The sequence below is a fragment of the Seriola lalandi genome, unplaced genomic scaffold, assembly GCF_002814215.2.
Source record: "Seriola lalandi dorsalis isolate HSWRI2012SDOR001 ecotype SW California unplaced genomic scaffold, Sedor1 jcf7180002054678, whole genome shotgun sequence".
Taxonomy (NCBI): Eukaryota; Metazoa; Chordata; class Actinopteri; order Carangiformes; family Carangidae; genus Seriola; species Seriola lalandi.
The window spans coordinates 1278843-1306352 of record NW_019525231.1 but is presented as its reverse complement, the minus strand read 5'-3'; the positions used below and the strand labels follow the sequence as shown (position 1 = coordinate 1306352).

Genomic DNA, 27510 nt, shown 5'->3' with positions numbered 1-27510 from the left:
TTACATAGATAGGTTTGATGGGAAAATGGATGTAGGCCAGCAGGGATGAAATAACTCATAGCAAAATGATCAGGGCCTCATGTTCTGCTTTTGAATATGGTTCACAAATACACACAGACGTGACAGGTGGTGAGTATGTCTGCTGGCAGCAGCAGCCGAAGCCTTCACCTCATTAGTTACAGTATAGTGCCACTTACTGGCCGTTTGTGGGACTGGGACATTATTAAATCCAGTCGTCTAAGGCAACATAATGTCCTTTTTTATTGGCTTCGTTTGCTTTGGTTGTCAGTGGCTCAGTTAAACTATTCTTTTCTATCTCTTACTTAAGTAAAAACAGGAACACCACAGTGTTAAAAACTCCACATGATTTTTTGTAGTGTAGATAAAATCACAGATTCTTGTGGGCATGTTGTGTTGATACTAATCTTCTATCCAGCAATATATATATATATATATATATATACATTAACCACATTTTTAATATTTGTATACTCTCACTTAAGTACAAAGTTGAATGCAGGACTCCCACTTGTAATGTGGTATTTTTATAGTATGCTGTTGTTATCTTAAAAAAATGATGTGAATACTTCTTTCACCTCTGGTGACTTCCCAGATTATAGTAAACTGCTTTATGTGGCTATTATTCTGCTCTTTAATAGCACTTCCATTTTATGACCACATGAGGGCAATGTCAGAACTTCACAAATAATAAGCATCTTTAAAGTTAGAGGACATTTATACAATTTATATGTATATTTATATAATAATAATGTAAGGTTTCGTAGCCGTTTGATGGCCAGACGCTGAGGGAAAAAAATGATACTACAGAATCCAAATGAGCATGAATCATGATACATCCATGGGCTGAATGATTATTAGCATAAACCGTGAAATGAAAATGGAAACTTCTCCAAAAGATTTACCTGTTTTTTCTTTATAGTGGAGGAAGGTAAATTAAATTAACAAATCATTTTTTCAATTACTTATCAAGAATTTAATCATATTAATAATAATCAAAATCTTCAGTATGATATTTTTGCACTGTTTTTTTTGTTTGTTTTAATTGCAATTTTAATTGATGTAGTCTATGAACAATAACTAACGGACAGATAACCTTATGAAGACGTATAATGCCTGTAAACCAACCCCGCGCTCTCTATTCTCCCCTCTCCTCTCCTCTCCTCTCCTCTCCTCTCCCGCCCCCACCTTTTCCCCCCAGCGGAGAGGAAGAGCAGAGACAAGTGATCAACAAGCCAAGGCACGGAAGATAGGGAATTGCATAGGTGGGTGTATTCTCCGTTCATTGTGAGTGCTCTCGCCCCGTGGTGGACAGTTTATTTTGTTTAGTTTCACGCTGTTTGCTCGACCACGCCGAGGTGTTTTTGTTGTCTCATCCCAACTCACTTCTTCTCCGAGCCTGCGGGTCGAGGTTTCGGTTGTGTCAGCGCAGCGGCAGCGGCAGCAGCAGCAGCAGCAGCGGTTGGCTAGGCTAGGCCTGAATCCTCCTCGCAAACACTTATGGACTTTGAAAAACAAGCCTAACAGTCTCCAGAATCGGTAATGGCCTGTCTCTTGGTGTTTTGTGCTCGGTGCTGCTGGTTGAGAATTGTTGTAGGTGGGAAAAGGAGTGAGTTTTAATTTGGCGAACTTGATTGTTGTAGCGCAGCGTTAGCAGGCTAGCCACCATAGCACGAGCTAATTTAGCTAGCATCGGTGTATTCCATTCGTTAGCTTGATGAATAACTTATCTAGAGTGGGACTTGGAAAAAGTTTAACATAACTTAAAGATGTAGTTAAACATGGTCTACATAACAAAGGTTAAAACGGTCAATTATCCAGTTAACGTGACACTACATAGCTAACATCAATTTATTACATGAGTGGTGTAGTTTGAGGGAGGCTGGGAGGTGTATAACGTTATAACATTTCGCACTGCGTGTTTTCTGTTTGTGCCTTTAAACACTGAAGCAGAAAGATTTCACCAGAGCTTTCCGCCTGTTTTCTCCGACCTAGGAGGTATTCAGGACAGGTGAGAGTACACGGAAGTGACCGGCCAGCACGTCGCGTCACAGTCCGCAATTTAGGAGTCAAAGTCCAGTCTCGGTTTACTTATCAATTTCCTATTATGTGCTGTACTTGAATCGCCCACTCTCTGCAGACAGTCGTGCTGCTCGGTGCATTTTAGGTGACTATCCTCTCAAGGTGTGTGATTTTTGGCATATTGCCTTTTGAATTCTGTTCATTTTTGCGTGTCTACTGTGAATAGACAATGTTTGGTGTTTCAGTCGCTGCCTTTTGATGCGGTCTGCCAGGTAGAGGAGGGAGACACGATTTGTGGTGGTGGTGGAGCGGCGAGGGACAAAAGCAGGAACCTGTTGTGTGGGTCTGGATCTGTGGGGTGTGGTAAGGTGGCAGTCCTGTTTGTTGCTTCATTATTTCAGTCCCTTGTCAAGAGGCTTGCAACCCAGACACCCTCTCAGTTTACAGTTGTTCAGTGTGACTTGGCTGAATCTGTTTCAGTGGATCACTCCTGGATTAAGCTTGCTGGTTTCAGTTTGTAATCACGATCTTCTGTAGTTTCAGTGTGTGACGTCAGAACAACCTGAGATATGTTTGACAGCTTGTCTAAAGTAACTTTAAATTGTTGATTTGCAATGATATAGTCAGCTGATTGGTGAGTTACAGTACAGGATGGACATGCCTGGCATATTCCTCTAAATACCCTGCAGGCATGTCTGCTTTGACCTGCTGGGACAGAGATGGAAGAGATTGTGAGCAAGTTTGGACAAGCTGTTTGCTCAGAAATGCCCCCTCTGCAAGATGTTAAAAGGAGGGGCAAAAAAGTCAAAAGTTGGACATTTCTTTTGGTGTCTAGAATTTGTTCCTAGCCATTTTGTCTGTGGGGGCTGAAGTCTTGTTGCTCAGCCAGTTCTTTTAACCAGGGCTATCATTTGTGAGTCCCTGTAATGACGGGCTTTCAGAGCACACCACGGGTGTGTCCCTCTGACACACAGAAGCTGGGGTTTTCTTATATTTGCTCCTCCTCCCTGTCTGTGTCTCTCTCTCATTCTCTGTTCGTCTCTTTATCTCACCACCTCCAACGGTTACACCTGCAGTCATGTTTTTATTTGAATGGTGAGCACGTCAGCACACTGCCCATTCAGGGGAGGACACTGTGTGATAATATACACAGAGTGAAATCAAAGTGCACAGACTTTTCTAAAGCCGTGGAGCTAAACTGCCGTACAGCACCCTCGCTCAGTGCTGGTGGTTAACTTCTTGGAAAGCTTGAGAGCCAGTTTGCATTTTTACTGCAGCAATTTAACCAACTTCCTTGTTAAGTGGCGGTCACACTGTTTGCAGTTCACCGGGAGTAAATCTTTACTGACTGAGTTTTTTGTTTGTTGGACCATTTTTCCATAATAGCGATTGACCAGGAATTTTCATTATTTTTTGTTTATTATTTTTACATGAGTTTTGAAGTGAAGACAACCGTGAAGTCTAGACATGGAGCTGACATATATCGACTAAATAAGATATGAAAATGTTTTACAGCTGGGTGACAATGCAATATTTTCATCTGTTGACTTTCAGTGGACTTGTGATAAAAACATAATGTGTTACTGTTATACAAAATTTAGTTGTCAGAGTTAACGATTATGAACAAATTGTTTGGTCTTTGTGGAAACTCACCTAGATATGGATGAGTCTCGTCCTGTGATCGGTTAGATTATCACCTAATCAGTAGCCACTATAATTAATCATTTGGCATTTGCTGTGTGACATACATGTGTGTTCTTTGTGTCCTTTTGTAGAGGATATAGTCACTGAGGTCAAATTCACTACAAATAGGGTGCGATGGCCAAGCAGCTAGTGCAGTAAAGCTTTATCATGATATAACAACAGAAAATCCAGATGAAATCCATCCTCGTATCAGTATTGTATCCAGGTATCTCCTTGCTCTAGTCAGTTGTGAGAGCACTTGAACTCACTGGTCCAGTTTTTCCCTCTTTTCTGCTCTCTCACTTACAGCTGCCTGGACGTTTCCTTCCTCACCAAGAATAGTACGTTGGTGTCCTGTAGATTAGACAGCTGGCCTTGCAGAGGTCCCTGAGCAGTCTGTGTGGAGTGTGTAAGTGAATTTGAGTGTGGGTGGGCGTGTGTGCATGTGTGCTCTCTCTGCAGCTACCACACTGTGCCCACACTGCAGGCCACATGGGAGAGGGGTGATGGGAGCGGGGAGGGTAGTTTCATGATTTCAAGTCAGGATGGTAAAGGCAGTAGTCGTTGGACGTGGGCCAAGGCTAACACACGCACACCCACACACACATACACACACAGAGGCCAAATCTCTATGTGACCATTCAAATGAGGCTGAGTCAGCGGAGCATTTGGCCAAGCCACAACAGCATTTTGCCATAGCTTCACCGTGTGTGTGTGAGTGTGTGCGTGTGTGCGCGTGCGAGTGTGTGTGACCGTGTGTGTGTGTGTAGACTGGAACAGAATCCATGTCACCCTGCCACAACCACCAGTGACTAAGTCCCTGAAATAGCAATGATAGCATATGATAATGAAGGAATACAATGCAGCCACAATACTCAGTTGGCATTGGCTGATAGACGAACACACTGACTGTGAGTGTGGTCTTCAGTGAGCAGTGGACACTTACAGTGCGTGTACATCTGTGGTGTTGTGTGTTGGCTCAGGATAGTAAGTGGCTTAGTAGTGTAATTCCAGGGCTATCCCATTAGCAGACAAGATTTAGCGTTGCTGCTAATGGCCTTACAATAGATTAATGACTAATGCCCGGGCTTTAAGTGGCTAAAGCCATTTAAAACTCTCACAAGCAACGGCACCCTGCCACAAGAATGTTAGCGGTGAGGCTTGCATAGCTATAGAGGTTCTGTGGGTCTGTCTGTCTGTTGCATTTAGGCACAAGAGACTTTCTTCTTCTATGGTCTCAAAAATGTGTTGATGTTTTGACAGAGCTGCAAAGAAGAGCTCAGACTGAGGTGTATTGACTTATCTGCTGTGTGGTGTCAGTGTTTCATCTTTCATGGTCCCCAATGTAAAACTTGACGACTGCTCTAGGCAACTTTCACGACACAGCCGACATTTATTCGTTTTCTGCCACATTTTAGTCACCTGTGTTTCTTTATGTGTGTGGGATTTCAGCAAATAACTGCTGATATGTCAAGGTTTATGTTTAACTTTGAATGCACTCAAAGCTTTACACAGAGGCTACATATACCCACTTGAAATCAATTCAAAATGTTTTTCAATTTGTTAATTATCCACTATAGAAGCACTTTGTTGGTTTGTGGTTGGCCGCCCTGATTGGGTCAGAGAAGGTTACCGCTCCCACTCTCCCTTTTACAGGACTGAAGTGTTTGGTTGGGAAGAAAATACTTTTGTGTGAGAGATGGATGAGAGCAGCACAATGAAAGAGTGAAGGGCTCCCTTATTAGGACAGCTTCCAACAGCTGAGACAGGATATGACACGCTAAATCTCACTGTGGAATGTATGACAATGGCTGTGTGTGTTTGTGTCCGTGTGTGTTTTTGTGTGGCTCATCTGTGCCTCTGTCTAACAATGTATGTTTTATTTTCCACACAAATGAAAAGAAACAAGGAGCAGCATTAACTTCACCAGAACTTGCCACAGCTCTGTTTGAGTATTCAAGGATAAAATCAACGTCAGCCACACACACTTGCCACCTTTATTTAGTCTCTGACCCACATACACACTCACACTCTCACGGCTGTGAACACACACTCTCGCTGGTGTATGTGCACACTCAGACTTAATACAGGAGCCTTTGTTCACTCTGCCAGTTCTGTGTGCGCGGATGGAGAGCAGATTTGATCTACATGAGTCAGTGAACTTTGAAGTAGAAAATGGTTTTTGCCCTGGTTTGGAGATGAGCCATGCTCATGTCATCCCGTTATTAGACAGACACTGCTGAAGTAATCTTCCACAGATTCCTTATTCCTCCCTCACCAGAATGTCTGAGGGAAAGGACTTTGTCATTGCCTTAATTTGGGATGGAGTGACGTTCATTTATTATCATGCCTCTGTAATTAAGCCTTAGGTCATCTGTGGCATGTGTTTAGACTGCATTTCCTTCTTTAAGGCCAGTTTGATGTTTAAAATCAAACTTTTCTTCTTCCTTTCTTCGCTGTTTTTGCTTAGCTTGTTTGCATGCACTTTTCTGTATGGCTTCACAATGAATCATTGGTATTTGTCTACCATGATATATTGCTTCGATAATAATGGTTATGTAAGTCAGCTGGTTATTCTGAAATTCAAGTTTCACTATGTTGTGTTCCCTTCTGGTGAAATTTACATTTGAATAATCATTAAACTCTCCATGTAAGGAAGGTGACATTTCAGGAGGAGCAGCAGAAAGGTTCTATCAAGTGGAAAAAAAACTGATCAACTTAATGATCAAGAGTAAATCTGTTCTTATGAATTTGTCTGATATCACTGCAGTTTGATTGTAAACCAGATGGAGCTTAAGTTTTCCCATGTATTAAAGTTGTGTCCTCAAATAATAAAAGCCCTGATTATTAATCTTTTTCAGCAAAGAGCCTCCATGAGACTAAAACTGTATTTTTTTCATTCTTGTGCAGCTCTTGGTCTCTGCTGCGATTGCACTAATTTACTCTGAAGTGCTGAGTAAAAGCCAAATGTATGATAAAAAGGTCATTGACCAGCTCCAGTTTTATGACTTTTCCTGTAATTTTAAGACTCATTTATTCCTGTGAGTTTGCAGAAATAATAGCAGCCAAGCTATAAAGAAATGGCCCTCATTTAATCTCCTGTTACAGTAAATGGATGGCATGCTGATGAAATACCATCCATATTCTAACTAGTAAACTGCACTAAGTATAATATAAAGTGGATATTGCATTTCTAGATTAATTTTAATCAAGCATTTCAGCATTCATCATTAAATGCACATCGGTAGAGAAAAACGAGGCTTGTCCCCTTTTTCCTTGCTGTGGAGAGCAAACAACCTCAGTTCAAAACACCTCTGGATTTTCAAATATGGTGTAACCTGATGGTGTGATACAGTCTCTGAATAAATCCTCTGAGCCCTCTCACACTCGTTGTCTTCATCCTTCCTCACTTGCTCTGCATCCTTGGAATGAAGTGAAGTGTTAACAAGCTCCGCACGCTGCGGCTGAAAACATGCTGTAATTGTCTCTCGTCATGTATCTCACTTTCTCTCTATTTTTAACCTTGCATAGCAGAAGGTGACGAAACGCATTGAAAAAGTGAGAGTAGTTCACTTCCATCCCTGCTCTGCTCATGCTCATGCTCCTCTCCCCTTGAATTTGAATGAATAATCACTTTTCTTTTTTTTTTCTCCGATGAATTCTCAAGTGGTGAGCTCTTCCCTTATGCCTGCTGTTCGTCCTCGCTGTGTTTCTCGCTTTTTTTTCTGTCTCTAGTCACGTTGTCTCTGTACCTGCTACTTTATCTCCCCAGTTAGTTCTCTCTTCCCTCATTTATCTTCCCCTGCTTTGCCTCCCTGCGTCAGCTCCTGCCTAAATATCAACTTAATTAGCACTTCTTCACTGTGTGCCTTCCTAGATCTGCACTGGGCCTAGGCCCTTCTTTATACCTCTGTACTTGGGTGTTTCAGTCTTGCTGTTTGTCTGTTCTTTGATGAAATCCCGGTGATGGTTGAATCTCTTCCTGCTCTCTGGTGTTGACCCTGTCCTGTCCTGTCCTGTCCTGTGCTCTGCTCTCAGCGTGTGAATGGAGCAGTGTGCGAGTACGGCCTCCCTGCTGGCCTCGGTGCGGGAGCAGGAGAGGCAGTTTGAGATGCTGAGCCGAGCTCTGGAGGAGGAGCGGAGGTCTTGTGCCGGCACCCTGCCCCGCCCCCTCCCCAACATGCAGGTAACATGGAACAAACCCTTGCCCATCCCCACCCCCACACACACTTTCCATTGAAAAGTCCCTCGGATTCACTCTTCCTTGACCCGATGTCATCCAATGTCATCTCCATGGTCACCCTCCGTCCCATCAGTGTGGACTGGCTGGATGGCAGCAGAACCCCATCGAAGCCTGGGGAAAAATATACCTCCTCCTGTGGGTTTTAATCAGGCTGGACTTTTGATGCTCACTTGAAATTGACCTTGAGTTTTTGAAGTTAAAAATTGAGTCAAACAAATTGACTAAATCCCTTTCCAATGAAGCCTTTGTGAGGAGGTAATTTACACCCTCTGTTGCTCCTTGCAGCTTTTAATCCTGCATTTTTTCCCTCCTCCATTAGTGTTTCTCAGAAACATCCGTGTCTCCTTCGAAGTCAGTCAATCATCATCATCATCATAATCATCATCATCATCATCATCATCATCCCGCCTGTCAAACTTAACAACAAAATACAACACTTCATCTTTGTCCTCACATGTCAGTTGGCGTTTGCATGCAGAGAGACGTCTTCTTTGATATTTAATTTTTTGTCGTCATTTCCTGGACCATCATCAAGAATTTACCCGTGCAGCTGCAGTGTGCCAACCACCCGGTTTATTTATAGTTTGTTTGATCTATTTCTGGTGTAAGAAAATCGTACCTCAGCTGCTTTTTCAGTGCAGCAGAGTCCATTAACTAGGACCACAGTCCAGGCAGACCCAGTTCATCTGCTGTGATTCCAAATAAAACTCTTGATTTCCAAGTCCGTTTTACAGCTGAAACATGTTCTGCCGTTTGCTTACACACCTTCTTTATCATGGCTGATTCAGTTACCAAGTTCAGAGAGTCATGAGTGACTTCATGCTCTGAGTTTACCTGACAGACAGACATGCAGGCGCACACACCCATGCGCGCTCATTCTGTCACTTCCTTATTGACACTCTTGGCCATTAGCGTGCGTGAATAACTCGGCATACACATGTACACATACACACTTTTGGCCCTGAGGCAACCTTTGAAAATAAACAATCAGGCTCTCCCAGACACTCACTTTCTGTCTGTCTATCTGCCGCTCTTGCATGTAGGCTCGCATTCAACCAGGACACATCCCAGTCCCAGGTGATTCTTGTGGCTGATAAGGAGCAGAAATATAGGTAGAGTGTGTGTATTAGTGAGAGCAGGAGAGAAATGTAGCTAGTGCCGGTTCTTATCTCCGTATGTGTTTACATAGCCCAGAGGCTTCGGCATGCCTCTGCCACTCTCCCAGGCAATGCAACACGACCTCAGTCATTAGTGACAGGTTCCCACACGCTCACATCTGCCCGGCACTTTCTTACTGTTCCCTCTGACCGAGCCTTAATCTACCTTAAAGAGCGTGCTCATTTGCTTATGGTGTGTCTTCTTAACTTGGTCTGGGCTGAGTTACACTTCAACAAGGTGTCATTGCCCCTCCGGGAAGTAGTTCCAGTTCTCACCAGGTTATTTCTGTTTTTTAGATGTGAAAATACATCATTTCTTTTAGTCACAGACGACTGCATTTCATCCTTGAATCAGTGGTGAGCAGTTCCCCCCAGGCTGTGCCCCCTTTATCCTCTTATGTTGTGGAGATAAAATTGCAGAGATGGCAGTAGAGATACTTAGAGCTCCCCCTGTGGCTGGAATGGGAAGTGCACCACACCCATCACCACTCCGGGGCAGGCAATGCTTGTGGTGGTGACACACAAGAGACAGAGGTTTTATCTCTCTGTGGGTCATTATTCATTTCATTACTAGTTTTGTTCATCTGTTCAGTCCACCATCATAGTTCATTTATGTTTGTTCAAGTCTGTTGAATGAGTGTGTCCCATTTAACTACCTCATTGTTTGTGTTTATCAGTGAGGAGTGTATACATGAAAGCCTCTGTGTTGTTTGTTTGTGTTCATGATGTTTACATACCTGTGGAGGTCATGTAGTTTCATTCTTAGGGTTCATGCAGAACCCAACTTTAAACTGTCACTGAATTTCACTTCTTGCATAATTATTCTTTTATATCTGCGCGTGTGTGTCGGATCCCCTCATGTGTATTTCTTTCTCTCTGCAGAACGGCCGCATTCCTTGTGATGCAGACATAGAAAGGCTGACACTGAACGAGGGTTACATCAACGGGACACATCACGTAAGCACTCAGCAGAGCCCTCCCAGATCCAGCTGTTTCATTTTTAAGGTGGTTAACCCTCAGGATGCCCCATGTGAAACCTATATTTGTTATTTTTGTGTGTGTGTGTGTGTGTGTGTGTGTGTGTGTGTGTGTGTGTAGTTCAGGATGGAGCCTGGTCAGGTGATGCAGGAGACGTTCACAGTGCAGGAGGAACCCCAGGAATCCCAACCTGTCGTCTCTGTGGAGACCAGTGAAGATGGAACCACTCGGCGCACAGAAACCACGGTAACATGAGAAGCAAATAGAAATGCTCACTGCAGAGTGTGCGGTTTACATCACTACTGAAGTGACATGATGGCAGAAAAAGCTACAGATGAGTTTTGTCTAGGATGTTTTTGCAGCTGTCGTGATTGAGTGGAGAATATCCCTTTGGATTATATTTCTAACATACAATCTTTCATGCTTGTAAATGTTCAGCACTAACATCATTTCTCCCACCTCCCCTCTCCCTGCTCTTTAAGGTAAAGAAATTAGTAAAGACCACCACCACTCGCACAGTCATCCCCTCTGTGTCAGACACACTTTCCCTGGATGGTGGAGGTTCAGTGACAGGTATGGGGGGCTACACTACACCCATGGACCGGGTCTACAGGCAGGGACCCAGTGGAGGCGTGCCCATGGACTACCCCACTCACACTGTCCCCCGAAACTACCACTATGGACCTCCAGGGGGCTATGATGAATACCGCACTGGACCTCCATCTGAGACCTACGCAAGCCTTACCAGGGGCGCTCGCATGGATGATCGCTACAGGTACCATGTTTGTTGAAACTGTAGGATTCAAGCCATCAAAGCAGAGTAGACAATAACTTGTCACAGTTTAACTGGATAATCCTTTAGCCAATATTTCCCCTCCCTCCAGTCTCTTCCTCACCCTCTGCTTCCCTCTCCTCTTTAGACCAGTCCATCCAGATGGATACAGAACGCTGGATCCAAGCTACAGAGCCCCCAGCAGGAACCAGCTGGATCCGTATGCTGCTCAACCACAGGTGTGTACAACAATCATTGCATCGCTTGCTTTGCTGCTTTCCTTTTAGCAGGATTATAACTTACTCTGCTGACACTTGGTGATTTGTTTCTGTGATGTATGTGAAGAATTGAATAGGAGTTCAATAGCTATAGGTTTTCGATTGGGCTTTTATCTTGTATTGCTAGACACTAATTCCTGTCCCCGTGTAGGTTGGCCGTATGGGAAGTGCTATGGAGCTATCCTCCATCCCAAGGTTTGTTCCAGAGCCTTACGGTCTGGAGGACGATCAGCGCAGCATGGGCTATGATGAGCCTGACTATGGCATGGGACACCCAATGCACTTCAGCACCATTCCCCGCAACCACCATGCATTCCCCCATGGGCCCCCACGCAGGACCGGGTGAGTAATGTGTGTTTTTGTGGTGACCCATCTGTGTTTAAGCGATGACTAACGTCTGGATGTATGTTCTTTATGTATACACTGTGTGGATTGTCTGTGAGTCATCTCTGAGAGTGAAGTGCTCAAGATAATTTTCTTCCATATTTACTGAAATGCTCAGGAAGAGGTGAAGTAAAGGAAAAAATTCATTGTGATTTTTATTTGAATGATCCAGAATTGACTCTTAAAATCCCAAGATCGATTTTTGCATTTGCACCTTTTCTCAGTAAACATGTACATCTGCAATAAATGTGTCATGTATATGCAGTGGTTACTTGTTGGGACTGGTTCAGTTCGGGCTGCATGATGTGTAATATATTTACTACTACTATCTACTTAAAATGTAATGTAGTTGATAACTGCTGTATGAACTGCCTTGGCTCATGACAGTTCCCCAAACTGTGACATAACCCATATCAGACTATGCAGACCTGTTGCATTTTACAGGACTGTCATGACTCAGGGTGGTGTGCCAACTCTAGCTATCTCAAAGTGAATCTAGAGATCGCATCTACCAGACGGATGAAAACACTGCAACCTGTTTTGAGGTCTGGGCTTGTCCTTGTTGAAGAGATTTTATCTCTGGCTACAAGATGCCAAGCCTTGGAAGTTAAATGAACAGCATGTGGATCTACTTTAGTCAGTCTGTTTAGCCAGCTGTCTGCAGGTATCAGGCTGAGGTGCTGTCAGTGCGAACAGTGCAGATGATTTAGAGAGCAGACTTTCAGTTTCTACCCTGTCTGTGTTCACATTGATCATTACAGTGGATGTCTGTACTATGTAGAAGCATCTGCTACTGACAGTACATGTGTAGGTGTGTGGAGTAGCATTTTACTTTTTTTTTTTTTTTTTTTGCATAATGACAATGACCTTGTAAGTGTTACAAGTTTTTTCTCACAGTGGTAAACAGTTTTGAAATCTGGAAACGTGTTAAAGGTTTAGCCTATAATGAAGAACTTTACACAGTTTCATATTCAAGGAGACAACAGTGTTGCTCATTCGTTAAATGCAGCAGAAATTTAAGATCCCCAGAGAAGCTGTATTCATCTGATTATAACTGAACCAGCAAGAATCAAATCAAATTGAATGGGTTTGAAATGAGTTGATTCTAAATCTTATTTAATTGGGATATCAGTGCCAATATCCAGCAAACTCCGGTATCAAATTTTCCTTTGCTTTTGTATTTATAGATGACTATATGTCGTCAATAAGTGTGTACGATCTCATATGTTCTTCCCCCTCATCCTCAGGAGTTATGAGGGCACCTTGGACGGTGACATGAGCGGTCCAGGTGACATGTACTATTGGGGTGGAGGAGCACCTCTGGCCCAGGGTGAAAGAGGAAGCATGGCCTCATTGGACAGCACTCTAAGGAAAGGTCCAGGCCCCGGGGGCTGGCGTCAGCCAGAGCTGCCAGAGGTCATCGCCATGCTCAACTACAGGCTTGACCCTGTCAAGAGCAATGCAGCAGCATACCTACAGCATCTCACCTACAAGAATGATAAAGTAAGAGACGCACACGTGAATTCACAATCTTCTTAATTTAAAGCTCTCTCATATAACTTACAGTTGAGAAGCCCTCACCTTTTGTTAGGAGCAGTTTAGTTCTCAAGAGTATGAGGGTGAAATTAAAGATGATTAATTATGTATGTATGCATGTATGTTCTAAAAATGATTGTGTGTGATGGCAAATAAAGTTCTACTAGAATGGGTTAGTTAGCTGGATGTGTCAAGATCTTTAGTTCAGGGATAAGACTGTGGAGGAGCTGTTTTAAAAACTAGACTGGACTTTACTTGACCCCCTCATCTACATCCACTGCTAACGTCCATCCTTTTGTTTTTCAGGTGAAGTCTGATGTGCGTCGTTTGAAAGGCATCCCAGCGCTGGTTTCTATGCTTGACAACCCAAACAAAGAGGTCAGTTTGGTTTTGTCCTCTATGGCTTTCACTTCATTCTTTACTTTGTTAGTGTGTTATAACTGGACTAGGTGGGGGAAAGTGAGGCTTAAAGGATGTAATGTATTTCTTATGTAATACTGAGACAATTCATTGGCCTGAGATGAGGACAAGGTTAGACGTGACACTCCACCTTCATATCAAATGCATGAGAAAGAGGAATAAGCATTACGTATTTGACTTCTCTTGGTTAAATCCTGGAGGTCAACACTTGTGCTAAATATGGTTTCAGCCAAAACATTCTGTGGCTTTTTTTTACGATTCCCTTTCATTTAGGCCAAGCGGTGGCAAAGTTTTGCTGATGTTTGTATGGGCATTACCAGGCAAACCACATCATGCATTCCACTCTCGAAGCAAAGAAGCATCTTAACTTCACATTTCATGCTCTACGGCCAATGACAAGTTTGAAGTCTGGTGTGACTTGCTGACTGGAGAAGTGGGTCAGACAGAAATCCTCTTAACGTTTTCAAGTGGTTCCAAAGAGAGAGAGAGTGTGTGTTTATGAGTGTGTGTGGGGGTGGGGGGGGGTCGAAAGCTGAGATACAAAATAGAACAAAGAGTGTGATGTCATGAAAACTTTTTCAAAATGTATGTGAAAGTGTATCAGAAACACACATGACATGGGATATTGATTATCTGCCGTTGATTAACTTGTTGCTGATATTAACATTGTTTTATAGTGAAAATAGGTAAGAAAGGGCTATTCATTACTTGAATGAATAGCCCTGCCAAGAGCCATGTCATTTTCATACCACTATCTAACAGTTATGAGGGCATGACTCAGTTTTCTACTACTATGCTAAACCCTTGTAGGTGAAATAAGTGCTTTCTCTGTGATCCTCCTTCATGACTAATCGCTCATTAAACTGTTTCTGCTTTAGGTTCACTACGCAGCCTGTGGAGCACTAAAGAACATCTCATACGGCAAAGATCCAGACAACAAGATCGCCATCAAGAACTGTGATGGAGTGCCTGCTCTGGTCAGGCTGCTGAGGAAGACCCATGACCAGGACCTCACTGACACTATCACAGGTTAGAAGCACATATCAGAACACATCTATATAAACATGACTATCAAATGTTTCCTTTTAGCCCCACCCCTTAATCTTTATTGGCAAATAATGACAACATAAAATGATAAGAAAAACAATCAAAGCAACTGTTTGTTCACATTGTTTGAATTTATTTGTAGCTCTGTTGATGTCGCCATTTTAAGTGTTGTATAGTGTCAGTTTTTTTTACTTAAGACTTAGAAACAAAGCACATTTTCACATTTGAGGACCTGGAGTCGTCACATTTTAGCTTTAAAATTACTTAAACAATTTCTCACAAATCAGGAAACATGTCTGTCCATCCATCAAGATGTTATTTTCTCTAGGGCTGTTTTAAAGTGACAGTTGGCAATAGTGTGAGTGAGCTGCATTACTAAACTGGACATTTTTACATATTTAAGTTTTCTTGTTTCTCAGGGACGCTGTGGAACCTGTCGTCTCATGACTCTGTGAAAATGGAAATTGTGGACCATGCACTGCACGCCCTCTCTGATGAGGTGATGGTGCCCCATTCAGGCTGGGAGAAAGGGAGCAATGGAGCAGGGGGCGGGGAGGAGAACTGCAAGCCCAGACACCTCGAGTGGGAGACGGCCCTCACCAACACAGCAGGCTGCCTGAGGTAGGGGGAAAGCAAGGAAGGAAGGATGGAGGTAGTATCATAAAACAGATTAGACCTGTTGGATTTTAATGGAGGAATGAAAGTAACTGTTCATGTGAAGCATTTTGTTCCACTAATAACCAGAGTGATGGTACAGTCAGTATGTTCTTATCAGAATAAACTGGGCCATATTGTCAGAAAATGTAATCGCACTTTATAAACCTTTGTTTGATCCATTTTAACAGATTGAAAACAACTGTGATTGCTGGGTAATAATCATATAATAACTGAGGTAAAATATACTTTCTAAAGTATAAGAATAAGCCAATGAGCACCATGAACTCACTGCAAGTCCATCAATTCAAAAGTCTGTAAGGGAATGCTCCATCTGGTTCATTGTGCATGTCAGAAGCCTTTTCTCTGGTTACTAGAATGTATACACATGATATCTTATTTAATTTTATATAGTTCTCATTAAAATGTTTTGGGGTTAAATGTCAGTTATTTGTTAAAGAAGAAATTCTGGCTGAACTGAAGCCTTACAGTAACCGGGAGCGATTAGGAGAGGGTGAAGAGTTTACAGGGAGGGGGAGAGTAGAGGACAGTGGGGCATTGACTTAAACAGTGTAAACAGTATGTTCTAGCCTCTGGGTCCGTTATCTATGCATTCCCCTTGACCACATGGTTAATTACAGTGTTCACTTGTGGGTGTAGAAAAGTTTGTGTGAATAACTTGGTGATCTTGAAGACTTAAAAAGTTTGGCATTCGCAGAAGGTGTCTGGACAGTATCGTTCAGTACACAGTATGACTAGATCCTGGAGTTGAAGACCTGATAAGATAAGAACGACAGATCATTACTGTTACATAGGGATGTCACGAGAACCAACACTTTGGTAATGTGTGACGATACTTGTCTTTCTAAAGTACCACAGGTACTGAAGGTACCGAGATAACATAGGTACTGGAGATGTGATTCTTCCAGGACTGATGAGGACAGTATGATAACACGACAAGTGTTTTAGTCAAACTTCAAGAGAAGAAGAAGGCAAGCACAGGAAACAATAACAACAACACAGGGTATTAACCGTAGTAACTCAGTCTGTCGAGCATGTGTGAGAACACTGTGTCTGCAGCAGCCTCTGTTGTTTTCTGTTTTTAAATGTGTTAAATGAATATGGTATCTTTGGTATATAATGTTATACTGAGAATGCATCAGCGGTATGGTGATCTTAGTTCATGCTTTTTCTTACCTATATTTTTTTGTTTTTATATACACTCAACATTGACATTTCTTCATTGCACCTTATATACAAGTAGGAGAAATACATCATATCATTCATTCCCCTGCACAAAGAAGTGTCGGTTCAGTTCAGTGTGGAGAGGTTTAACACAAGCACTAGTTTGAACTCACTAAAAAGAAGAGAAAGATGACTGTTCTGTGCTCTCAGTAAACGTAGTCTAATAAGTGGCATATTAAAAAAGACTAGAGGAAATCCTTGTTTGACAAGTTTTGTCTTCAAGCATGATCATGATGATGAAGTCTAGTAGAGCTGTAGAGGTGAGACTCTTAACGCCTATGACATGTAGCTTCATAATGCTTACATCTATTTATACCTGTCTCAACACAAGGCTGAGCCATCTGGGTCAGATGACTTTTGTTATTCATTTGCCAAGAATTTTACACAAGATACGAATGAGATGGAGGTCAGCAACATACCTCATAAATACACAGGATGTGGTGAGCTCCATGATCACTTTGTAGTTGGCCAGCTTCGTGGTCAAACAGCAGCTGGCAGACAGAGGTAGGATTTTCTGGTGCTCATGTTTACTTGCCCAGCTGCTCTGTTATTGTGTCATATCAAAGTTTAGTGATGAGGTAGAAGATCTAACACTGATTAATCCATCTTACTCTGATTGAAGTGCTTACTTCAAAGTTAATTTTTTATTTCTTTCTCCTCTTGTGAATAGAGAGGATTTACTACACCTGACCTTAGAAATGTAGAAAATTTAGGGGGACTGTTGCCCTCTTATGTGCTGCAGTTGTAATTTGATTTAGTCTGTACTTTAATATTAAAACTGTTGGCCCACTGCAACATGTAAATAAACTTCCTGAACTAAGCAGTGAAGTGAAATCAGGGCCCCCTGCTGCGAAGGGGAATGTGTCCTGTTATTGTGTGAGAGGGTGTGTCTGTCATGAGGAAAAACAGGCCAGCACAAAAGACGAAGGCTGAATATCATTCCACAGAGTTTTCTCCTTCATGGTCCTTTCTTTACGTCTCTTCTACATCAGTGAATGAAGAACTAACTGGGTCTCAGTTTTCCATCCATCCAGTTCTGTTAGATCTTTAAGTGGCACTCAATCGCAGAGCAATTGAAGAAATTGGTCCAGAGTTGTAACGTGATCAGGTCGAACTGTACTCTCTTTGTAAAGCAGTAGTTTTAACAGGAGTTTCATTCAAACAACTCTTGGGGATGTGTCCAGGCATTGTGTGCTGGAATCCCTTTGTAGAGACTCTTTCCTCTCCCCTTTACCCCCTTAACTGCCTTGTTTATTTCTTCAGCAGTTCACTCTGCTAATCCTTATTTTTCTTTACATTCTTGTTTCTCATCCTCTCAATTTTCCACTCGTCCAAAGAAATGTGAGTTCGGAGCGAAGCGAGGCAAGGAGGAAGCTGAGGGAGTGCACAGGATTGGTCGATTCACTCATGTACATTGTCCAATCCCAGATTGACTGTAAAGATGTCGACAATAAGGTTTGTGGATTTATTTATTAAACCTTTTAAGCAATTAGTTTGTTTTCCTTTGTGGGATCAATAAAGTTTATCTTTTCAGTAGTGCTCACAGTTCATGCATTTTTTAAAGAATAAGTTAAACGTGAAGTGTCATGTTATCTACTGTGAATAGGTGATCTGATGAACTTATGAGAAACTTGGCAGGTTGAGAATTTGTATTTTGATAATTCTTCATTTTTAATTCATCTCTGTTCTCCCACCGTTTTCCCTCCGTCTTTGCAGCTGATAGAGAACAGCGTGTGTCTGCTGAGGAACTTGTCCTATCAGGTGCACCGTGAAATCCCTGGCTGTGAGCGCTACCAGGAGGCCGCGCCCATCAACCAAGGCCCTGCCCCCTCCAGCCAGAAGGGTGGCTGCTTCAGCTCCCGCAAGGGCAAAGGTAGGATTGCAGTGATGTCACTGTTTTCAACGGTGTCTTACTAGACTAATACTGACACACACACACACACACACACACACACACTTGCACAAACAAAACCACTCGCACAGGAATGTTAACAATTTCCCCAACTGAGAGGAAGCTCATGCTCTCTCCAGCTGCTCTGTTTGTGTTTCACTGAGAGTATTGATGTGTTTTTTCTCAAATACAAACCTTCTTTCTACTGTTTTGTGGCTCTGCCAATGTTATAATAAAATTATTTTTCAGTGGCAAAGACCATCTGTCAACATTCATATTAATAATTCAGATACTATATCCTCCTTGCTAGCTTTCTGCCTTTTTCAGATTTTCTTTTTTTCTTGAATATAACGAGGCAGTGTGAAAAACAGCACAGTAAAAAATCCATAAAGTCAGTGACCATCCCACAATATAACATTTTAGAAAAACAAATGTACAACAGACTGTGGGGCTGCCATAAAAGATTTTCATTATCAGTTAATTTGCTCAATATTTTTCTTTGAACACATGATTTGTTTAGTTAATGAAATATAGAAAAAAATTGAAAACCATATCCAATCCACATAATTTTCCAGAGCTGAAATGAAATGTCTTGTTTTGTTGGACCAGCGGCTCAAAGCTCAAAGATTTTCAGTTTAGAGAAAAGCAGCAAATCCTCACATTTGAGGCTGAATGAGAGAATGTTTGTCTTGTAAAATGACTGAATGGTTAATCGATTATCAACATATTTGTGAATTTGTTTTCTTTCTGATGATTAACTATTCGTTTCAACTCTAAAATACTGCAAAATATATCATCATTGAGTAACCAGAACCCGGAGTTGATTGCTACTTTTCAATAGTAATCTGTACAGAAAAAATGTTCAGGTTAACTGTAATTAGATTTTTACATAGAACCAGACCAGCTGTTACAGTGTGATGTAACAAACAAAATTATACCACCACTGTATGAAAGAGAAGATTGCATCAGAGTACCTGCTGTAACCAAAAAATCTGTGATACTCATTGGGGGGAGCAGAAGAAATGTCCCGGGTCACTAGATATCGGTTTTTAAGTTTGATAAATTGCTCTTCTGTGTATTCATGATTTTCAGGTGTGATGCAAAAACATATCACAGCAACAACATCTCAAACTGTACAGAGTAGTTGGGATGTGTGAATTACATGAACTGTTGTGCGCTTTGATTCGCTTTATTTGGCCTTCACACTTGTCACGCATGTCACATTACTGATTGTGTGTGGTGGCAGTGGCGCTGTTGTGATGTAATCAGGTGTTGACTGGGTGGCTCAATTATGGCTGCTTTCCTCTTACTCAAATGCTCTCTCTTCCTCCTGTTCTGCCACTCTCTCCCTCTTCACCCCTTTCTCTCTCCTCCCTCCTCTCCATTTTTCTCTCCTCTTTGCGCGCTGGGCTACAGATGAGTGGTTTTCCAAAGGTAAGCTCTTTACCTCTGTATGACTGCACTTTGCTTCCGCTGCCTGTTGTCTTAGTGTTAGCAGTAGTTGAGTAGCTGTAGCTGAGCTAACAGGTTGGAGTATTGTCTAAGTACTAACATGCACGCCTCCTCCTCACTGAAAGAGTTGTAGTGAATTTCTCAGAAGAGAACATGCATCTCAGTTTTTGCTTGGTTTCTGTTTTCCCCTGACAACGCATATCTAACCAAACTTAAAAAATACTAACAGTAGATATAGTTCTCTAAATGAATCTGTCATATTTAGATGTTATGTGTTTCTAGGACTGTAACGTTGATATTGCTTTCCAGGTAGGAAAGATGAGGATACCGCTGCAGATACAATAGACATTCCAAAGAGGACCACACCTGCTAAAGGTAATTACTGACTCACTTTCACTTTCATTATTTGTATTGTACGAGGAAAAAATATGCTTTTGCTCATAATCTTTGTTACTTCTGTCCTTCTTCCATACTTCTTCGTCTTTCCCCCCTCTGCTTCTTCTGATTATTTCCCATCAATCACTCCTTCTCCTACTACTCTCTCCCTCTTTCCTGTAGGCTATGAGTTGTTGTACCAGCCGGAGGTGGTCCGCATCTACACCTCTCTCCTAAAGGAGTCCAAGAACCCCACTGTGCTGGAGGCCTCGGCTGGAGCTGTTCAGAACCTGTGTGCCGGCCGCTGGACTGTAAGAACTGTTATCTGTTATCATCCTTTTCCATTCTATGGCACCAACACTCCCTGTGCGTCGTAACTCCTATCCTAGAATCTGAGCCAACATGAACCTAGACCTCTGCACAGCTCTGACAGCGTACTCCAGGTGCTTTAAATCTACTGTATGACCTCTTTGCTGACTTCATGCAAATTTAGCCAAAAATGGAGCTTCGTGCACTTCTTTCTATGGTTATATTTCGAGTACATTCAGATGGCAGAGGGTAGAAAAAAATTAGTAATTAAAAATTGCAAAGAGAAACCACCTGGAAAATGACTGTGCAAATGTGTGTTTTACTTACTAGTGGTGTATAGTGGCAATTATAAAACTTGAAAACCGTGGAAGAGACAGTGGTGTGTCTACTCAGGAGCGCCTTCAGCATGTGTTGGTTTGATCGGCCCATGTGTGTGATGCAGGATGAGCATCTGAATAATACACTTCATGAAAATGCAGTCAAAGTTTTTCCACTGTCATTGAATGTTTTGCTCACCATTCATTTTCTATATTCACTTATCCTGTTTAGGATTGTAGGAGGACGGAGCCTATCCCAACATGCATTATACCAGAGGCTGTGTACACGCAGGACAGGCCATCAGTCTGTCACAGACATATTATATAGTCCCTTAATCTAATAAAAATGTGTCTTTGTTCAGTATGGACGATACATCCGTGCTTTGCTGCGCCAGGAGAAGGGTCTACCCATGATGACTGAGCTGCTGGCCCACGGAAACGACCGTGTGGTCCGAGCCATGTCTGGAGCCCTCCGCAACCTGGCCATTGATGCACGCAACAGAGATCTACTGGGTGAGGCTTAGAGTGTTTTTTGTGTGTCTCAGCAAGTCACATTATTTAAAAGTACCATTTTAAACGGGGGAGTACTAGAGAGATTTATAGTATCAAGTGCACAGTGTCAGTATTGAAGTGTGCTTTGATGTTTTAACCACTCCTGTGTTGTTAGGTAAACACGCGGTGCCTCACCTGGTGGCCAACCTGCCCGGTGGTGGTCAGAGTCAGCCGGTGCGAGGACTGTCAGAGGAGACGGTGGTGTCAGTATTGAGCACGCTTCATGAGGTGCTGGGCTCTAGTTTGGAAGCAGCCAAGACCCTCAGGGCCTCACAGGGCATTGAGAGACTGGTGCTCATTAACAAGGATGGGTAAGGGCTGATCAAGGATTTTGAGATACTTCTCTGTTCGCAGTTTTGAATTACTTGCTCTCTTTATGGGTCCTTTATGAGTGTCATCTTCTTTTTAATTCCCTGTCTCTGCCTCTCCTGTCCACTGGGATCATCAGTAATCGTTCTGAGCGGGAGGTGCGTGGCGCTGGCCTGGTGCTGCAGACAGTGTGGGGCTACAAGGAACTGCGGCGCACTTTGGAGAAGGACGGCTGGAAGAAGACGGACTTCATGGTCAACCTAAACCCTCCCAGCAACAACACCAGAGCCAATGGAGGATATGAGGACAGTACCCTGCCGCTCATAGACAAAGGTGAGGAAGTGAAAGGGAAACATTTGCATGTGTAGCGGACATAACTGTCCATAAGTGTCTTTGTCCTTAGATCTTCTGTCTGTGTTGTTTGTACAGCAGCAAGTATTTGGCTTATTTTTCTGTTGATGATTTGTAATGCTGCATACAAACTATTCCTTCAAATTTAATAACCATCTGCGTTCACATACATTCACACACACACATTTATTGTGATTTTAATGGACTTGAATTTAGTCTTTGTGAACTATTTTTGCCCTTATTGCATGTTATGATTTTTGGTATTCCAGTACAAACTGAGCTGTGTCTGACTGCTCATGTTGCGTTACGAACAGTTATGACTCTGAATGGTCCAAAGTGCGATTTTCTCTGTCACTCCACAGTCATAACTGTGCTAGTGTTTCAAAGAACCGGCTCTTCTGTAGGAGTATCATGGTACCAGGTAGTTGGTCCTAATACCAGTGAAATTCTCAATATTGAATTTGATAGAATAGCATCTGTGGCACCGTTTACATACTGGCTTTTGATCTTCTATAACTTGTCCCTGATGATCTGCCAGCTAGCCTTGGTTGTAGGGTTATTATACTGCCCTCCACAGTCCCAGAAGAATCACATTTCCAGTGCCTATGACATCTACAGTACCTGTGGTACTGCAGAAAAACAAGTACCTTCACATCTTCAGAATTTTGCCATCGACTTGGTGCCAAACTATCGGTTCTCATGGCATCCCTGCTCTTCTGAAATAATGTCTGTGCTCATTTCTGTGTGTTGCATTTTACAAGTAATTCCTATAATAGGCTGGCTTCAGTGTTAACTAAGAGTTCCAGTTAATTCTTACGTTTGTCTCAACCTGCTTGGCATGCAAGATATTTAAGGGTTTACCACACTGGGGCATTTCAGATAATCCCAACTATGGTTGTCCATCACCTCCATGTTTGTAAAACTTTCTTTTTAATTTGTTCAAAAGATCTTTTAAGCTCTTTGGCACTGACTTTAAAATTGACTAACTCCACCCATTACACACCAAAGTAACGTAAACTATATATTTGCAAATGCTAGCTGGCTCATGCCTGATACTCAGAAACACTTGCAAAACACTCACACACCTACACACTTCTGTCTTTGGCAAGAGATGCTCCGGCTGACTCTCTGAGGGAACTGAAACATTTAACGTCACAGACAAACGGTGACATTGATGCTTACTGTGTTTGTGTCCTCGATACACAGGCGGCAAAGGGGACCGGGAAATGATTCCAATGAATGACTTGGGACCAGGTGAGGGTGAAAACAATGAAGACACACACACACACTCACACACACACACACACACACACACACACACACACACACACACACACACACGCACGCTTTTAACACATTTACTTCTCTTCTTCAGATGCCTACTCCACACTGGACCAACGAGGGAGAAGGAACACTCTGGATAACACACTCGAACCTGCTGACAAAGATGCAGTACAGGTACACACTGGACACACACACACACACACACACACACACACACACACACACACACAAGCCCTGCATGAATTAACATAAACTCCACTAAATACTTCCTATCTCCCTTTCCTAACCCCAATATAACTTTATGTGCTTCCAACAGACAATTGAGAATAATAGAGCAGACAATATGATAATTTTCAAAAGTTTGTTCTTATCAGTAGAGCAGTCCTTCACAGGTTGTAACTTGTTATCATCTCCAAGTTGTTTGACTTTGCATTACTTTTCCTGTGAATTCGGGACACATCATTATCAAGATAAAAAAAATTGAAGTTGTTGGGAAAAAAATTCAATTAACTAGAAATTACACACCTTGTGGGTTTGCACATGTCATGATATATAGACCAATGTCCTCACTTCCAGCTAAAAAAATAACCGTGTGAACGGACATGCTCTCACACACACCCACAGACAGCATGTTGATGCATGTCTCGTTTAAGCACTCTGGTTGATGTGTGTCTTGCACATAATTTCTCACAGTGTTCTTTTTTTCCCCTAAAACATGACCTAACATTAAACTAATCTTTTGTAACCCTTCTTTCTTTTCCCATCTGATGCCTTATTTCCCTGCACATTTTTCTCTCTGTCTTGCTGTTGTTTCTTTTTCATGCTTTTCACATTTAACCCTCTTTGTTTACTTACCCCCTCCTCTTTTGACTCTCTCTCCTTCTCTATCTCTTTCTCTATCACACACTCCTCCTCTCTATTTTTTGTCTTTCTCTCTCAGGGAGGGATGTATGGGGAGAGGCAGGCCTCTTTGCCTCTAATGGATTCTTACGATGGTTAGGCTACACCCACTGTCACACTGCATGTCACTGCATGGTATGTGTGTGTCCCCGGCTGCTCCTCTCAGCTCACTGTATGGCCTAGTATCTTAGTTATGTACTAAGAACTGTGACTATTTGTGTGTTTGACAGTGAACAGTGTTGTCAATGAGCTTCCATTGTACTGTAGTTGGACTGTTTTTTGCTCCCCCTGCTGGTGAAAAGTGTCAAGTGTCTGATTTTAATTCTCCTGGGATGTTATTTTAATTTTTTTCTCTGCGCTCTGCACTCTCTGCGCAGTTTGTGTCATTTTAATCTAACATGTGGTGACTTTGTTGCCTGCAGCCACTATTGTGTAATGTAGTTTGTACTGTGTTCTTTTTATTTTTATTTGAAAGCCTCTGCTGTGAATCACGGTTTGACCTCCTTACATTAGCTGCTGCACATAATCGATTCCCACACTTGTGCCTCTTTTCTTGCAGAAAAACTGATTGTGTGTATCACAAGACGACAGCCTCCTCCCACCTACTGCCCTTGCTGAACTGACAACGGGGGACCACTACGCTACAGATGGGACTAAACTCCATCCTTTTACACTCGACTCTTCTTTCCCTCCTTAACTCTTTTTGCAGCTTCCCTTCTCTCTCTCTTTCTCTCTGTTACATTCCTCCATCTCAGCTGACACTAATGAGACCACACGAAAAACTGATGTGGATCTACGCTCCCTGTGGACAACCGGATGTGACACTATGACCACTTTAAGCTCTGCCAGTCCTAAACTAAAAAAAAAAAAGAAAAGCTAACCACTCAATCAGATACTGTGGCAACAACACTACATCTCTACATGACAACACTATGACTTGCTTGGACAACACTAAAGCTCTCTTCAACTAAAAGCAGAGACTTTGGCTTCATCTGAGGACTTTTGTAATTTTTGGAGGTCGGAGGACAGACTTATTGAACTATTATTAAACTAATTAAAAGGAACTGTTGGGATCAGAAAAAGACTCTTTTTGGTGAAATTTTACATTAATGCTATTACAGTCTGTTTTGAAGAAACTGAGGGATGGTGTCATTTTCTCTCTAATGGTTAAATACAACAAGACATCATTTCCTACCAGTGTTTATCAATTAATCAGATATGTGTAAACCTTCTGCTTCTGTTTTGGTAGTGGTTGTTCCTCTTCTTGCTTCGCTCTGTACCACAGTAATGTACTTGTGCCAAATGACACGGCTACTGCTGCGACTGCCAATACTGAATGCAAGAACTTCACACACTCAGACTTTTTAACAGCAGCTACACTGAAAACTGTCACCTGCTTTGTTTTGTACACAGTTTGTGTCGGTGACAGACCATCACTAAGATGCATGGGGATGCTGCATTTTCTGTATTTGATTGTGATCCATAGATATAAAGGGGACAGAATTACAGAAGAGAAATGATTGTCCACCTCGTTGGAATAGACAGTATAGTCTGTGCTATGTTTCTTTCTTAAATGTAAGCCCCTCTGTAATTTCTGGGGAGATATCACATGATTCAGTGGGTGCATTTCCTTGTATCCACAGGTCTATAATCTTATGAATGTGTACATACAAGACAGTCTCTAACAGTGGGCTAACTGGAGTGCCTCGCTCATTCAGGATAGATCTGATGGATGTGTTCAACATGACTTTGGTAACCAATCAAGGTGTCTTTTTCTCAGCAGGTTATTGGTTGAGAATACTGTATATGGAACTCAGCAGTTTTCTATTCTGCGAGAAAATGGAATATATGAACTTGTTTGTATGTGAGAGTTGATTCTTGTTATTGGGATTGTTTTTTTTTTTTGTAGTTTTTTTTTTTTACGAGGTATAAAACTCTTGAGTTCTGTATAATTTACTGCTTCACAGACCCATAGCCTACCTGGCTTTAAGACTACAGAACAGTACATGGGATAAGACACAGTACTGTCTGTTTTTGCCCTTGTTTCTTTAGTACAGTGCTTTTTCTGTAGCAGAATGCATATTCTTAGTGCCGACTGAGATGTAGATACTTATTGAGTGGACGATTAAAAGAAGCACTGGGGGGGTTTGTGTCCCCACCTCCTCCCCTCCTTTTTTTTTTTTTTTTCCCTAAATCTTTCCTTTGTTTTCCATGCCAATTGAAACAGGACAGAGGAAGCCTCATTTTCTCAAAGTAACAAGTTGCCTTCAAGAGTGGACCAACTAAAAGAAGAGAACAGAGGAGAGCAAGGGTTTGTGGTAGAAAATCTGTATAAGGAAGCATAGACCAGAATTTACTATTAGATAAAGTGGAGGAAAAAATAAAAGCACATTGAAACTATATATACAAGAGAATATTTGTTAATTTTAATGATTTTATGTATTTCTTTTTTTATATTCTGATTTGGGTTTAATTGTTTTGGGTGCTCTGGGTGAACGCATATGCAATCAGTTTTTATGTTTTGATTGAAAACATTCAGTTTGTGTCTTAATGCAAAATAAGTTAGCTAAACAAAATCCTCCAACACACTCATCTGATACTGGAACACTAATGGATAAAATCAGATTCTGGGCTACACCTTAATCTCTGCCTTGGCTCTTTAAAGTTGCACATTCTCATTTATGAATGAATTATGTAACTAGCAATACTGTTTTTAATAAAAAAGAAAATGATTTCTCTGAGCTTTTGTTTTCTTTTGCCTCTTGTCGATCACAGTACTTCGTAATGAATCTGTGATGAGTAATTCATGATGGAAATAGTGTCAGTCTCCCTCTGACAGCGGCCGGTGGGTGTTGCTGTCTGAGCGACTGCGTTTTTCAAGATGCGACAACAGTAGGGGGAGCCATGCTGAACATGTAATGGTTCTGTGACTTTAATTTACAGGTTTACGGCAACGGTCATTGTTTGGATTAAAGTTTGATTGCCTGAAACATCTGTACTCGCACAAGAGAGATATACCGGTAGGTGTAATTTCCAAGCTACAACTTCAGCTGCGTGTGTGAACTTCACTGAGTTAGCTAACATCCTTACTTCGAGTTGCACTGTTTGATCGCTCAAATGAGGTTAATTAAAACAACCTTCTAACGAGGTACTTTACCAAACTGTTGCTTATGAACGAGATGGACAATGCATATTTAATATGTCGAATAGGATTTTCCCCCATTTTTTTGCGAAAAATGTAGCTAGCTACTGTTAGCCACGTTTGACATATGATCTAAATTTTAGCAACAATTTAAACCTTAGCATAATTGAGGAAATATTTAGTCAAATTGT

General features: G+C 41.9%; 1 protein-coding gene across 6 annotated transcripts; it reads left to right on the top strand.

Moving 5' to 3' along the window:
• The first annotated feature begins 1196 nt into the window (after positions 1-1196).
• On the top strand, positions 1197-26918 carry ctnnd1 (catenin (cadherin-associated protein), delta 1). Of its 6 annotated transcripts, none has more exons than XM_023422073.2 (23): positions 1223-1283; positions 7762-7909; positions 10006-10080; positions 10222-10347; positions 10584-10876; positions 11022-11112; positions 11303-11493; positions 12783-13038; positions 13378-13449; positions 14370-14520; positions 14958-15159; positions 17775-17892; positions 18154-18310; positions 19745-19762; positions 20090-20155; positions 20339-20466; positions 21144-21294; positions 21449-21644; positions 21782-21975; positions 23200-23247; positions 23369-23451; positions 24218-24272; positions 24737-26918. In XM_023422073.2, exons 2-23 carry the CDS (start codon positions 7769-7771, stop codon positions 24793-24795), a joined length of 2871 nt encoding a protein of 956 aa, XP_023277841.1. In that variant the 5' UTR covers positions 1223-1283; positions 7762-7768; the 3' UTR covers positions 24796-26918. The 6 variants fall into 6 exon arrangements, with proteins under 6 accessions (XP_023277847.1, XP_023277841.1, XP_023277845.1 ...); XM_023422077.2 differs by having other exon boundaries at positions 24218-24312; XM_023422079.2 differs by lacking the exon at positions 7762-7909 and having other exon boundaries at positions 1197-1283.
• Positions 26919-27510: the final 592 nt, after the last annotated feature.

Bases quoted from the DNA above. Each gene is read 5' to 3' on its own strand.
- ctnnd1 (XM_023422073.2), top strand. From the start codon at position 7,769: ATGGAGCAGTGTGCGAGTACGGCCTCCCTGCTGGCCTCGGTGCGGGAG. The intron at 23,248-23,368 runs GTGAGGGTGAAA...TCTCTTCTTCAG, and splicing joins AATGAATGACTTGGGACCAG to ATGCCTACTCCACACTGGAC. The intron at 23,452-24,217 runs GTACACACTGGA...TTTCTCTCTCAG, and splicing joins CTGACAAAGATGCAGTACAG to GGAGGGATGTATGGGGAGAG.